Source organism: Alnus glutinosa, chromosome 6 (assembly GCF_958979055.1).
Source record: "Alnus glutinosa chromosome 6, dhAlnGlut1.1, whole genome shotgun sequence".
In the NCBI taxonomy this organism is placed as follows: Eukaryota; Viridiplantae; Streptophyta; class Magnoliopsida; order Fagales; family Betulaceae; genus Alnus; species Alnus glutinosa.
This window is the reverse complement of record NC_084891.1, coordinates 9,765,000-9,781,717: the sequence shown is the minus strand read 5'-3', so window position 1 is coordinate 9,781,717 and position 16,718 is coordinate 9,765,000. Positions and strand designations below refer to the sequence as shown.

Sequence of the window (16,718 nt, the reverse complement as noted above, 5' to 3'; positions counted from 1 at the left end):
ATTCCAGAAAATGTGAAATACGTATAGATTGTTTTGATATATAATGATCCTTCATCCTTCATATTAGCAGTGAGATTATTACAAAACCTTGATTTCAGTGGATTTGAAGGTTGTCAGTTTATTATAAATACAAAGTCAAAATCTCAACACCAATTAAGTGTGCGAAAAGCATTTCATCAAACATGTTTAATTAATTAGTAATCATATATTACTCATTGAGAACATGCAACTACGTACGGTAGCAAAACTATTTACATGTAATCATAAAGGGAAAACTTCAATTATGTACAATCTTTCATCTTTCATAATTTTTCTGTTTAATCCCCTGTTAGGAAAAAAAAGAAAAAATTAAAAGGATTTAGATGTTAATCACAAATTAATGGAATTTGTAAAAATACGTGCCCGGCCATGCACAAATCTTTGAAAATTTATATAATTTTTTATATATGAAAAAAAAAACACACGGTTATTTTAAAAATTTTGACAGGATTTAATGAAAAATTTTAATGGATGGTTGAAATTGAAAAAAATAAAATAAAAAATAGATACCCTAAATTAACATTTTTTAAAGTTTGAGGTTATGATATTTATAAAAGTGACAAAAGATAAAAGATTGTGGCTCCGTTTGAAAACCCCCTTGCCCTCCCCTCCCCTTGGATTTTTTTTTGAATGATTGAAAATTAAAATTGATGTGATATAAAGTTGATATAATTTATATGAAAAAGTGAAAAAAATTTGTATTGTAGTGAGTTTTTTATTTAAAAAGTAATAAGAAAGTGTTGATGTGATATAAAAAGTGAAAAAAGTTAAGAATGTTTTGAAGTTAATGTTTTTTCGGAGAAGTGAAGGGAAGGGGAGGGGAGGGGAAAGTGGTTATCAAACAGGGCCTGTATGTGAAACTTTCCCTTTACATTGCGATGAAATTTTCCGTAATCAGTAGACTGAGTTGCGTTTGCTGAATCTTATTTCCTTACATAACAAGAATAATAGCTTTGAAATGAATATATTTCTTTTAGCTATTCCTTTATATACCCATGAACATCAGATTTGCTCCCCAGCTTTGACTGAAAATTTAATGAAGGGGAAGAAACTCCATGCAGAGGATTTAATTTGTTCAAGACAAAACAACCACTTTGCTTAGTATCCACAGCACCAGAGAGAACTCAAATGCGAAGAGTGTGTGAAGCAATCCACGATCAAGCGCGAACCCAAACAGCGTGATCCCCCCAGTGTTGTGTTGCAAGTATGTTACTGCAAGCATGTAGGCCGGGAAACCAATCATAAACAACAAACAAATAGCGGCGGCATTGGCCGGCATCGATCATATATAGTATATATACTTACCTAAGGCTTGCCTGGTTTGGAATAAGGAAGGGTCTTGTGGGGAAATTGAGGTGAAAATGTTGTCGGACGGTGACACAGAAATATCAATGTCACCGCATTCGTCGGCCTCCGGCGTATGGCCTTGTAATTGGCCTGATCCGGAAGATGCGCAAGTCACAACCATTTGCCATCGAGTTGCAACAGATACGATCCCTTGAGCTCTATGTGTGATTCTTGCAGCCCCAAGTAGGCACAACAAGAATCCACTAAGCTGAACAGCTGAGCATACCTGCATTAATGTCCAAATATATATAATTTTATATATCAACGAACTATATACAAATATGAGAGAACTGCATGCATGCATGCAAGTCTTTAATTTTTGAGATAGAGATCCCAACAATTTTGTTGTTTAAATTGCTAACAATTTGGTCAGCAAATATGAAAGAACTTTTGTAAGACTTATCGTCTGAATAGGTCACATGCAAACAATTCGCCACTAGCTTGCTGAGGCAAGTGAGCTTTATAGAGATTCCCACATTTTTTGCTCGGAATGCTAACAATTGGTAAAAAAAAGTAATAGAAAATTTCACTTATTACCTTTGATCTTTCATCATTTTTCCAATCATACCCTCAAACTTTAGAAAAATGTCAATTTAGTATATTTATGTTTCAATTTATTTTAATTTCATAATTTCATTAGGATTTTTCATTAAATTCTGTCAAAATTCTCAAAATAACTTTTTTTATTTTTATTTATTTATTTATTTTTTAAAATTTCAAACATTTAAACATAAGTATTTTTATAAATTCTGTTAAATCCTGACCAACGCCTAAATCTTAGTAATTTTTTTTTTTTTTAAAAAAAAAAATCATAAAAAGTAAGAGTATTTTAGGAACATTGACACCCCTCCATTATGATTTAAAAGAAAATTCTAATAGACAAGTGAAATTAAAAAAAAATTGAAAGATAATTACATTAAAGTGACGCTTTTTAAAATTTATAAATATAATTAAAAAAATGATGAAAGGTCGTGTGTGGCAAGTAAAGTTTTCGTGATGAACTATAAAATTAATGGTCTTTGGGCATGTATAGAATACTTACCACAAGGTCACCAGAATTAAAGAAAGTCTTCTCATAACTTGATGACAAAACCAGCAACAAAGCGACGAACTGACAGACGGTGATGGATACCATACACACTATTATAAACAACCGATACCTGTGGCTGGTCGCCAACAACTGTTTCCTAATCCTCACATGCCCCTTAAATATCACACCGCTGTCGGACTCACACCCCTCAAACATCTTATGAAGCCCCTCAAACCGCAGTATTTGAAGCTCGCAAGTCAGCCGGAACAGAACGCAGACCAGCAAGAACACCCCGGTCCTATAAACCCACGAGACCACAACGAAAGCAAACATAATCCAATTCAATGCGACGCTGGGGCTGAGAAAGGGTAACGATATCGTCACGGTCGAGAAGAAAATGATTTTATGAGCGAGTTCGACGAAAAACGAGGGTAGAAGTATGCATGCCAGGTAGCGGAACGCCTTGTCAAGCTCGCGCGTGTATCCCCGCTGTACGTATGAAGAATCTTCCTGTAAGCCCTCGAGGAATAGAAGTTGGCGGAGGCCATACCTGCGCCCGGCCGCCCGGTTACCCGTGAATAGATAGAACGTACAGTAATTAATATATGTCTATCAGCTTTATTAATTAAGTTTTTACATGCATGAAATAGCTAGGGAAAATCCAATAAATCATTATGTTTAATTCGAGGCTTTTTTAATTATATTCTTAAAGTTTAAAAAGTTTAAATATCAAATTCTTAGGGCACTCACCATTAATTACCTCTTTATATTTAGTTTTTCGATCTTTATATTTTTAATAAAAATCGCAAATAGACTCGTATAATAGACTCTTTAACAAATGTTTCTCAAATTTTCTCTCTAGATTAATTCAAAGAGCCAATAAGACAATATTATAATTTTTTAATAATATTTTTTACAAACCGTGCCAAAGTAGAGAAAAATAGTATTTATTTAAAGACGGTGATATTCATGATAGTATTGTGAACGATTAAAAAATAGTATTTATTTAAAGTAGAGAAACATTTAGAGAATTTGTTGTTTGATGGTTTAAGAAAGTAATTAACTAAAACTTTTAAAGTAGATTTTTAGAGTTAAATTTAGAGAAATTAAGAAGAAGCCATTGTGAATGCTTTATGTTTTAAAATTAAGTTTGCAATGTCACCCCTAATTAGCTACCGTTAGGATTTATTATCCCAATTAAATAATTAACAATTAAAAAGTTTTTTTTTTTTTTTTTTAAAAAAAAAGAAAAAAGAAAAAAAAGGGTATTTTTGAGTATTTTGGTGTCCTCTATTAATATTTACGAGATTTAGGATACACATACATCTTCATACAAATCTTTATACAATCCAGTTTTAAATTTGCTATTGAATTTATAGAACTCAATGTTGATTTCATAAATTTATTGATAGAATTAAAAAATGAGATGTATTAGAGACATATATTTATATTATTTCTCAAGTACGTATAAACAAAACTTTTTGAGCTAATTACAAATGTGCCTAAACATATATAGCGAAGAAAAGTGCAGTTTAGGTGATTTTATAAACAGTACCTTCGGAAGAAGGCGGAGAGTGTGAAGAAGGCTATGGCGGCTAGGCCTGACTCGGGAAGCTGGACAAGCTTGTTGAAAGAGATAGGGTCGTCGATTGCGGCGGAGGCTGGGACTCGAGCGGAGAAGCAGGCTATAAGGGGGACGAGGAGGGCGAAGAATATGAAGGTGAAGTAGGAGATGAATTTTCCGACACAGGAAGAGTGGTCGAGGGCGCACCATCTGAGGCTTATGCGGAATTTGCGGAGCTCGTCGGACATTATGGATTTCGATCTCGCATAGGAGGGCTGGAGGAGTAAGGGGACGGTGTTGCCGTTGGACTCATCACGCAAAAGGATGTTGATGTCTACACGATCGGATGTATTCATCAATGAGGTTGGATTTCAGGGAATTGATTAAGGAGTTTGGAAGATCTGCATGAACATGATCGATCAGTGTGGGAGTGTATATTTATATGGATTGGTGGAGGAGAAGCTTTTCTGGTTGTGAAGATCGGGCCGGTAAGCCTTTTGAAAAGTGAGAAAGTATTGCTTGGAAATGGGACAAGAGTTATATGCTTCTTCGATTCTCAATATATAGTACTACTGTACATGCATGTTAATTATTGTGTAAAAGGTGAACGCACATATAAATTTTTTATTAAATTATCACTTATTTTAAAAATTTAAAACCATAAAAAAGTTGATTTTTTAATTATATATTTAATTACTGAATAAATATATATAAGTCCAATTCTATTTGTTTTTTATAGTCAATATTTTATTTTGTTACATATTTTATATATATATATATATATATGTCACGTTATTTAAAATGTTTAAATAATAGGACAACATATACATTATTCACTATTAAATTTATAAAATTTTTATTTTTGACCGTAAAATAGATCTAATTCGTAATTGAAGCCCTTAACAAGATTGTCATTAATCACAAAGCTCACTTTTTAGAAAGTTATCATTGATCAATTATATCTAAGAAGTTGAGTTTCTATAATCAGATTTTTTTTTTAAATAAAATAAAAAGAGAATCGTGAATTGATGTTGCACCGACAGTTTTAATTATAATGGCATATATATTCCTTTCTGTGTGAGTTTAAAATATTGGACTGATCACTTAACTAGAATGTTAAAAGGAGTACAGTGTACTTGAATAAAAATTTAAATCCTCACTTAATCGGTACGAAATTAGTGAGTTAGAATTTAACCCATTTAATTAAATGCACGAGTTGAGTTAGAATTTAACTATATAATATTATACACATGCTTCGACGAAACCCTAAACCTAACATTTGATATTTAAGGTTGTCAATTTTTAATACAATTCATGAATTTGACACGAACTTAACACAAAATTAACGGGTTAATTAGGGTTGATAGATTTAACCCGTTTACTTAAAAAAGTTGAGTTAGAGTTGATGTATATATATAGTCTTAATTATACTTATGTTTCTATATAATCTGAACCCAAGATATACGTGAACATGAATTACCACCCTTAATGAATACGAATTGCCACCCTTAATAAAAAGTAATATGGCGCTCCTTAATTTGATGTTGCCTGTCAAGCACCTTAATATTGACCGGCCACTTGTTTGTCTGCCCGGCCATCTCATCTCAGGACTGATGATCGGGGTGCCGAAAGCATAAATAAATTTCTTGTTTACGAAGTTATAAAGCAGAAAAGAAAAGGCAAGAACTTGCTTTGCCTTGTGAGAGTTCTCTTTGACTTTTGGTAGGGGTTTCAAGGAAGTGAAGAATAAAGCGTTGCCGGAAGTGCTTTTGCTTTGCTTTTCCATTTGCAATGCCCTTAATTAGATGGGTAAAAGGATCCAAAATTAAGGAAATAAACATATAATAATAAATAAAAACTAACAAAAGGAAAAAATAAAAATAAAAAGAAAAAGAAAAAAAAAGCTAGTTGGAACCTATAAAACTGAATTTAATTTAATAGAAATATTTATGATAGTGTCAAGTATACGATGTGGTATATATCCATTCACTACAACAATTTCAGCATTTTGACGCGTGTCTACAGTACCGGTTACTGTAGACACGCGTTAAATTTGACACGTGTCAAATTGTAACACAGTAACATTTGGGGGCGTATATGTTAAACACGTGTCAAAATTGGACACGCGTATTACGTACACGTGTCCAATTGGACACGTGTATAACATACACGTGTCCAATTGGACGCGTGTAATAATACACGCGTCCAATTGGACACGCGTATTAAATACACGCGTCCAATTGGACACGCGTATTAAATACTCGTGTCCAAATGGACACGTGTAATAATACACTTGTCCATTTTGACGCGTGTAATAATACACGTGTCCAATTTTGACACGTGTATGTTATACACGCTCCCAATTGTTGATGTATTACAATTTGACACGTGTCTCCTAGATACGTGTCAAACAGTTAATTTTTCCCCAAAAAAAAAATTAAAAAAAAAAAAAATTGTTGTGTTAATTTTTTGAAACAAAAAAAACAAAGAAAAATACTCCTTATCTTATTAACCATACAAATCTGTGAAAATACGGTGTACATAACTTATACACATAAAATTAGGTTTGAAAACTATATGCTATATGTAAATTCTATGCTTGAAATTTATAATTTTTAGGCTCATTATTTATATATATATATAGTATACTAATAAGTATGTAAACCCTAATATATATAGTATATACAATTAGGGTTAGAGTTTATCGATATATATATAGAGTATATACGATTAGGGTTAGAGTTTATCGATATATATATAGAGTATATATGATTAGGGTTAGAGTTTATCGATATATATATATAGTATATACGATTAGGGTTTATAGGTATATATAATATATACACTTAGGATTATGGGTTATATATATATATATATATATATATATATATATATATATATATATATATATATAAAATTGTACAATAATGACACGTGAAAAATATGTTGACATTATTATTCATAAAATGTAAATATAGTATATACACTTAAACTTAGGATTTATAGCTATATATAGTATATATACTTTGGGTTAGGGTTTATCGATATATATATATAGTATATACACATAGGGTTAGGGTTTATAACTATATATAGTATATATGCTTAGGGTTAGGGTTTATCGCTATATATAGCATATACACTTAGGGTTAGGGTTTTAGGGTGTATAGGTATATATAATATATACACTTAAAGCAATAATTTATAATTTAATTGATTTTACATTTTATGAATAATAATGTCAATATATTTTTCACGTGTCATTATTGTACACTTTTATATATATATATATATTTAATCATGAGCAGTTCAAAATTAGATTGTTTCGATGTATATAGTACATATACTTAGGATTATGATTTATAGCAATGTATATAGTACACGTACTTAGGGTTATGGTTTATCGCTATATATATTGTATACACTTAGTGTTAGGGTTTTAGGGTTTATAGGTATATATAATATATATACTTAAAGCTATGGGTTATAATTTAATTGATTTTACATTTTATGAATAATAATGTCAATATATTTTTCATATGTTATTATTGTACACTTTTAAATATATATATTAAATCATGAGCAGTTCAAAATTAGATTGTTCCGATATATATAGTACATATACTTAGGATTATGATTTATAGCTACATATATAGTACATTTACTTAGGGTTTAGTTTTATAGCTATATATATATATATATATATATATATATATATATAGCTATATATAGTCTAGCACTTAGGGTTAGAGTTTAATTTTATGGTTAGGTTTTAGTTTCTATTTTTTTATTTTTTATGGTTTTAGGTTTTAGTATATATACTAAGTGTTAGAGTTTGAATTAATAGTTTACAGTTTAGGGTTTAGGGCTGCATGGGCTGCATGAGTTTGTATTTGTATTTAGTTGAATAAATTTTATATATATTTATTCATATATTATTTTATATAATATTATAATATAATTTTTTTCTAAAAAAAAAAATCTACAATTTGAGACGTGTATTAAAATACACGTCTCCAATTGGACACGTGTACTCTGTACACGTGTCCAATTGTTTGGCAAGGTCTGGCGCGCGGGACTTCTCCCGTGCGCCACCTGGCCAAAAATCGTGCACGTGTTTCAAATTTTTAATTTTTGAAAATTAAAATTTATTTTATATAATAATTTATATATATATATATATATATATATATATATATATATATATATATATATATATATATATATATATATATATATATATATATATATATATATATATATATATATTATATAGAAATGGGTAGCTTCCTCTGGAGGCTACCCATTTCTCTTACGTTCACTGTCTCTCTCTCACTGTCTCTCTCTCTCTCCCCCGGACGTCGAACTCAGCCGGCCGGCGTGGTGACCGTCAGCGCACGAGCATCTCTCTCTCACCGACTCTCTCTCTCTCTCTCTCGCTCTCTCTCACCGATATATATTCTAACCGGATCTATCTTAGCTCTCTCTCTCCACCGGAACTACTCTCCGGCAGCTCCTTCTCCGGCCGTGCGTGATTTTGCTTCGGTATTTCCCTCATTTGCTCTCTGTGTATACCGGTTTCTACATATATATAGCATTTTGGTATATTTTGCTAACGTCGATTTTTTTGGTTTATTTTGTTCCTCCAAATATGCAGATATATACCTGCATAATTTGTCCATAGACCCAATTTGGCAGTGAGTATAATTTCCCTCATTGTTTGTATTTAATTTTTTTGTCCATGTTCTGCATATTTTTCTCCATGTCCGGCCGAGTATTTGTCTTGTATTGATATTTTTTTTGGTCTGTTATTTTATTGCAGTGTTACTGAATTTTTGTTTTTGCTTTTTTTGTAATGGACTCCTGCATTTGGGTTTTGGTGTTTTTTCCTAATATATATATATTTGGTTAGTTTTTTTTTATGAAATTTTTGTGTACATCTTGGTATTTTTTTGTGTCATTTAGGGTTTTATTTATTTTATTTATTTATTTTTTTTTATGAAGCTTTGTACTTTTACACTATGTTGTTGTGTTTATTTTGTTTTTAATTTTTTTGTTTTAAATGTTGATTTGAGAGGTTTTATATATATTTATTGTAATGAGTTATTATGAATTCATGAGTTTTTTTTGTTCGTGGAAAAAAAATCAAACAATATCGCATATTAGTTTAACGTTTTAAACCAACGATGACACTTTTGAAAACGATAAATGGAAACAAAAAAGAATTATAAAAAAAAAACAAACCATTGGTTTGAATATGGAAGAAAAACAATTAAATTGACTGTCTACTTTTTAAGAAAAACCCAAACTGTAACCCTAAACTTTAAATCTGATAACCGTAAAACCAACACAAACCCTAAAAAAAAAAACACTAACAGTTTCTAAAAAAAAAAAACCCTAACCCTAAACCCTTTTTTTTTTTTTAAAAAAAAACCCTACACTTTCTAAAAAAAAAAACCCTAACCCTAAACCCTTTAAAAAAAAAAAAAAAAAAACCCTACACTTTCTAAAAATAAAATACCCTAACCCTAACCCTTAACACTTTACCCCAAAAAAATTAAAATCCTACACTTTCTAAAAATAAAAACCCTAACCCTAACCCTAAACACTTTACCCAAAAAAAAAAAAAAATCCTACACTTTCTAAAAAAAATACCCTAACCCTAACCCTAAACACTTTACCCCAAAAAAATTAAAATCCTACACTTTCTAAAAATAAAAACCCTAACCCTAACCCTAAACACTTTACCCAAAAAAAAAAACAATCATACACTTTCTAAAAATAAAAACCCTAACCCTAACCCTAAACACTTTACCCAACAAAAAAAAAAAATCCTACACTTTCTAAAAAAAAATACCCTAACCCTAACCCTAAACACTTTACCCCAAAAAAATTAAAATCATATACTTTCTAAAAATAAAAACCCTAACCCTAACCCTAAACACTTTACCCAAAAAAAAAACATAACAATCATACACTTTCTAAAAATAAAAACCCTAAACCTAAACCATAACAAACCCTAAACCCTAATAAACCCTAAACCCTAAACCCTAAACCCTTAAAAAAAAAAAAAAAACCTAAAACCCTAAACCCTAAACCCTAATCGCTTTTTAAAAAAAAAACCTAAAACCCTAAACCCTAACCCTAGACCCTAACAAACCCTAACCCTAACCCTAAACACTTTACCAAAAAAAAAAAAATAACAATCATACACTTTCTAAAAATAAAAACCCTAACCCTAAACCATAACAAACCCTAAACCCTAACAAACCCTAAACCCTAAACCCTTAAAAAAAAAAAAAACCCTAACCCTAAACCATAACAAACCCTAAACCCTAACAAACCCTAAACCCTAAACCCTTAAAAAAAAAAAAAAAACCTAAAACCCTAAACCCTAAACCCTAATCGCTTAAAAAAAAAAAAAACCTAAAACCCTAAACCCTAACCCTAGACCCTAACAAACCCTAACCCTAAACCCTAAACCCTAACAAACCCTAAACCCTTAACTCTTAAAAAAAAAAAAAATACCTAAAACCCTAAACTCTAAACCCTAAACCCTTAAAAAAAAAAAAAAACCTAAAACCCTAAACCCTAACCCTAGACCCTAACAAACCCTAACCCTAAACCCTAAACCCTAACAAACCCTAAACCCTTAACTCTTAAAAAAAAAAAAAAAAAAAAACCTAAAACCCTAAACTCTAAACCCTAAACCCTTAAAAAAAAAAAAAAACCTAAAACCCTAAACCCTAACACTAGACCCTAACAAACCCTAACCTAAACCCTAAACCCTAACAAACCCTAAACCCTAAACTCTTAACCCTAAACCCTAAAAATCAATCCTACACTTTCTAAAAAAAAAACCCTAACACTAAAAACAAAAATCCTAACCTTAAACCCTAAACCCTAAAAAAAAAAAACCCTAAGCCTAAACCATAACAAAAATCATAACCTTAAACCTTAAACCCTAAACCCTAATCCTAATCATAACCCTAAAAACCTAAAACCCTAAACCCTAAACCCTAATCCTAGATCCTTTAAAAAAAAAAAAAAAAAAATTCCTACACTAAAAAAAAAAATACCCTAACTGTAAACTCTAACCCCTAAAGCCTAAACCCTAAACCCTTAAAAATACAAAATCCTACACTTTCTAAACCCTAAAATACCCTAACACTAAAAACTAAAACCCCAACCTTAAACCCTAAACCCTAATCCTAAACCCTTAAGAGAAAAAAAAAAAAAAATTCTTACACTTTCTAAAAAAAACCTAAAACCCTAAACCCTAACCCTAATCCCTAAACCCCCTAAATAAAAAAAAAAAACAAATTCCGACACTTTCTAAAAAAAAACTAAAACCCTAACCCCTAACCCTAAACCCTTTAAAAGGGAAAAAAAGTCGTACACCCCATTTTGCCTGACATGCACAATTTTTTTACAAGTTTATACCGTAAGACGTATGATTTGTCTCGATCTCTTAACCCTATACAGAGACATATGGACAAGTCTTGGATGTCAGCACCTAGGGGTACGACACGGTATAACGACGGGTGTAGGGCGTTTGTGGCATTTGCCATTAGTAACTGTACGGCGGTCGATGGCAAAATTTACTGTCCATGCAAGTATTGTCGAAATAACCAGCGTCACACTCCAGATTACGTTCTTGCCCACCTGACTGGAGGTAGAGGGATGAATCCGGGATACAATTTGTGGTATATGCACGGTGAGACTACGACTGGGTCCGCTATTCCTGGTCAGTGTTCGAGTTATCACAGTGGAACAGAGACCGTTGCTTGTAGCACTGAACATGGTGAAGTCACAGAACAGGAGGGTGTCGCCGGGGAACAGGATGATAACATGCACGCCATGTTGCGTGACGCCTTCGGCGTGCACGATGTTCCTGAAGCCGTCAGTACTCTTCCGCAACAAGTTGACGAAGATACCTCTTGCGGGGACGCATTGAAGTACCAAGAGCTGTTAAAGACCGCCGAGAAGCCCCTTCACCCTGGTACAAAGCATAGTAAATTGAGTGCTACTGTACACATGTACAATTTGAAGTGCGTTGGAGGTATTAGTAACAAGATTTTTTCAGACATTCTCGAATTTATCAATCAGTTGTTGCCTCCTTGCGATGAGGCATTGCCAGATAACACGTATGAGGCCAAAAAGTTCCTAAGTGGCATGGGTCTGGGGTATGAGAAGATTCCAGCGTGCCGTAATGACTGTATGTTATTCTGGAAAGACAATAAAGAATTAGATTCATGTACCGTATGTAGAGAGTCTAAGTGGAGGGCTGATACACATGTAGATGATGATGGTGAGATCATATCAGCGAGAAAAAAATGCCCGGTGAAGATCTTGAGGTGGTTTCCACTCATCCCACCGTTGCAGAGGTTATTCATGTCTGAGCATACTGCGCCCTATATGAGATGGCATGCAGAAGGCCGCACTAGGGATGGCGTATTGAGGCACCCGGCCGACGGTGAGGCATGGAGATCGTTTGACATTTTACATCCAGATTTTATGGCAGAGAGTAGGAACGTTCGGCTTGGTTTGACAGCAGATGGATTTAATCCATTTGGGAACATGAGCACATCCCACAGCACATGGCCCGTAATGCTTGTGCCGTATAATTTGCCACCTTGGATGTGCATGAAACAGTCGTCCTTCATCCTTTCCCTGGTTATCCCTGGACCGAGCTCACCAGGTATGGATATTGATATTTACCTTCAGCCATTGATTGATGAGTTGCTGGAACTGTGGAATGTAGGGGTACGAACATTCGATGCTTCAAAGAAGGAAAATTTTATTATGTGATCCCAGTTGATGTGGACGATAAATGACTTGCCAGCGTATGCAGATTTATCTGGTTGGCCTAACAAGGGTGCGAAGGCATGCCCTTGCTGTATGCAATCGACGCGTTCTATACGCTTAAAGAACGGATGCAAATTTTGCTATATGGGGCACAGGAGATACCTACCGCCAGAACATCTGTGGCAGCTGAACAGGCGGACATTTGACGGTACTGAAGAATTTGACAGCGCGCCGATTGTGCCATGCGGAGACGAGGTTCTCCAACAGTTGGACGGAGTTGCGTTTGGGGATGAGACCGCGGGTAAGAAGAAGAAACGGAAGAAGCGGAAGAAGGGTGCAGGGAGTTCCGATGTTATATGGAAGAAGAAAAGTATATTTTTCAGATTGCTGTATTGGAAAGACAATTTGCTTCGGCACAATCTTGATGTTATGCACATAGAGAAAAATGTCATGGACAATATACTTGGCACTATTTTGGATATAAAAAGGAAAACGAAGGACAACTTGACAGCTCGGCTGGACTTGCAGGAAATGGGGTTGAGACCTAAGTTGCATCCGTTCACGGCCGCCAATGGTAAAACGTATATTCCCGCTGCCTGTCACACCATGTCTAGAGAGGACAAAGAAAATTTTCTGAAGGTTCTTCGAAATGTGAGGGTCCCGGACGGATACGCCTCGAACATTTCACGATGTGTTTGGCTCAAGGACCGTACAATTTCCGGCTTGAAGAGCCATGATAGCCACATACTGATGCAACAGCTTCTCCCAATTGCACTGCGTAAGTCATTGCCTGATAAAGTTGTTAGACCTCTTGTGGAGATTTCTGCATTTTTTAGAGGCATATGCTCAACAAAGCTATCACAAGAAGATATGGACCGACTGCAGGGTGACGTCTGTATCACTTTGTGCAAGCTAGAACAGATATTCCCTCCAGGGTTTTTTACCAGCATGGTCCACTTGGTCGTGCATCTTGTGCGCAAGTGTAGACTGGGCGGACCCGTGCAGTATAGATGGATGTACCCGGCAGAGAGGTAAAATTCAGCGTAATATGTAAATATATATTTTTATTTAATTGTAATCCTAATTGACGACAATTAAATTGTCGTGTATGTGTTTACACCAGGAGTCTGGGGAATTTCAAATCTAATGTGCTCAATAAAGCAGCTCTTGAGGGGTGCATTGCGGAGGGGTACATAGCGACCGAGCTGGTAACGTTCTGTTCAAGGTATCTGAATAACGCACCAACATTCCACAACAGACCTCAGAGAAATCCTGATGGATCCAAGGGGGCGGGCACACGTGTTACCATGAACCGGTTGATAATGCATCAGATTCATCGTTATATTGTGTTCAACTCTGAAGAGTTTCACAATTTGCGGACGTAAGTAGTCCTAACCTTATATTTAGCAGAATTCGAATAAAAGTATTAATAACAATTATTACATAATTGTATACGCTGAATGTAGGATGCACAAAGACGCGCTTAGGCGATCATGCACTAGGGGTCGCATTACGGAGGCTCTTATTGAAGCACAACATCATGAGCAGTTCTGCGAATGGTACCGTGCATATGTAAGGAAATAGTTGTAAATTTGAAATTGGATAAATTTATGCGGGTTCAATATAATTACCCAATGTGATGTTTAATATTTGTAATTAAAACATAGGTCGATGGCTTGGACGATCAACGTAGGGAAGAATTGGGCCACAAGTTGGTTATGCGTTGTAGAGGGCTAAAAGAGACAGCGGTCAAGTACAACAGGTACGTGGTAAATGGAAAATTATTTCGCATGCTTGCTCATGATGTGGGAAGGAGGACTCAGAACAGCGGCGTATGTGTTCCTACCGTTGAAGGCGAAACGTACTACGGGCAGTTAACCGATATATTTGAGGTCGAGTACTATGACAGGACTACGTACGTCCTATTTAAGTGCAATTGGGCAGACCCCACAATGGACAGAGGATTCACAATAGACGAGTATGGCCTAGTGTTTGTCAACTTCAATCACCTCGTCCACAGGGGAGAACAGATTTAGGACGAGCCGTACGTGCTTACATCTCAGGTGGATCAAGTATTCTACGTAGAAGATGGAAGGAACCCAAATTGGGTTTGTGCGGTTAGGACCAAACCGCGCAACGTGTACGACGTTGGACAGGGGGATGGGAGTAATGAGGATGGTACAACCTACCATGAGTGCGTACCGCTCGTACTAGCCACTGATGACCTACCAGATACGAATGATGAATTCGAGTACGACAGGCCCGACATAGATCCGATTGAAGCTCCCGTGATACAATGATTGATGTATTTGTTGTGAGTATAATTAGCTTGAACTCAATACACTTGACTGATATATATATTGTTTGTACAATTCGCTTGTACTCAATACAAATTTTTATTAATTGCATAAATTTCGTTGTTCTTTAGTATGTTCATTAAAAATATATTAAAAAAACATATTCTAATTAATTTGTCTGCATTTGTTCGCAGGTATTGATGGACCAGAGACCCCCTCATTATGCGTATCGGGCACCTAACCCACCCGTGCCCCCCATGACCACGCCCACTGTTTCGACGGCATTGTATTCTGCAGCGTGGCCACACCACCCAGACGGGGCTTATAGACCATTGTTGCCGGGTACGGTGGCCGTGCCCACGTCAGATCACGGGCAGACCAGCACAGCTGGACCTTGCAGCTCTCCATTGTCGGAGCTGCCGACATTATCTCAGATAGGGTTCACCCAACCGGGTAACGCCTATCGATGGTGGGTGCGAGAGGGCCTCGGGCCACAGGGTTATGCGCCGTACTTTCCGTATACGTATAGTGGACCTATGACGTGTAACCCTGATAGTGAGACGCAGGATGGTAGATTTCCACTGTCACAGACCGGGGAGATGCAGATGCCGGCCGTGGGGTTGGGACAGATACCGGCACAGGCGGCGATGCATGGCCAGATTTTGGGGGCGAGACAGATGCCAGCATCGGGGGCGAGTCAGGGCCCGGGGCATGTAAAGAGCCAGATGCCTTTATCTGGTGAGAGTCAGATGCCACTTTCCGGTGAGAGTCAGATGCCAGATGTGGGGTGGAGCCAGAGTACCCATGAGGAGGACGTTGCGATGTTGGGTATCGATCAGTTGGCCCCCGGTAGTCCCCAGGATATGGATTCAGATGATGATCAGCAGGCTCCACCAGCCGGAGGGGTTGGCGAGGAGGTTGCGGGCGACCCAACGACCCAGCACATACGGATTGAGCAGATTCGGTTGATGGGTAAGTACATATTTAGACATCCTTAAAACTCATATTATGTTACCAAAATATTTTTTTTTTTTGTTTAGAAAAAAATAAATATTTGATTACAAATTGTTTATATATATATATATATATATATGTTCTTTAGTCTTATGATTAAATGTTGAATATTTCTTTCATTAGGGTACAACCCAGACGGGACCATTTATTATGAGGTGATTGACGACCCAGCGAGAAACTGGGTGCTCCCGAGGGGGAAGAAGGTTGTATTGCAGTACAATGCTGCTATACAACCTGTAGGACGTGCCTGCAATCGATTTCGGCGGGCTGAGGGAAAGCTGATCAGGAGTGGGTCCTACATACACATGCGGGACGAATGGGCGAGGGTAAATAGGCAGATTAAGCAGGCAATGTGGGACGTGCTGATGGTATGTCTATGAATATAATTTAATTATTTATTTGAATTAAACTTGAGATTAATGTTTTTCTTGAAGTTTTTAAACCTATAAAAATGTGTTGAATGTGCAGGAGGAGTTCTATCTACCTGTATCAGTAGACGCGCGCAGGGCACAACAGGAGGCTTTATTTGATATTGGCCGTAAGCACCGCTCGTGGAAGTCGAGGTTCAAAACCAAACTATGTATTAGAGACGGTGACACGCCCGAGAGTATCCGTGCGA

At 35.6% G+C, this 16,718-nt stretch overlaps 1 protein-coding gene across 1 annotated transcript; it reads right to left on the bottom strand.

Annotated features, from left to right (window-relative positions):
- Positions 1-987: 987 nt before the first annotated feature.
- LOC133871409 (uncharacterized) lies at positions 988-4,517 on the bottom strand. The gene is made up of 4 exons (XM_062308864.1): positions 3,972-4,517; positions 2,429-2,966; positions 1,345-1,612; positions 988-1,251 (listed from the first exon to the last, which is right to left on the bottom strand). Exons 1-4 carry the CDS (start codon positions 4,334-4,336, stop codon positions 1,115-1,117), a joined length of 1,308 nt encoding a protein of 435 aa, XP_062164848.1. The 5' UTR covers positions 4,337-4,517; the 3' UTR covers positions 988-1,114.
- Positions 4,518-16,718: the final 12,201 nt, after the last annotated feature.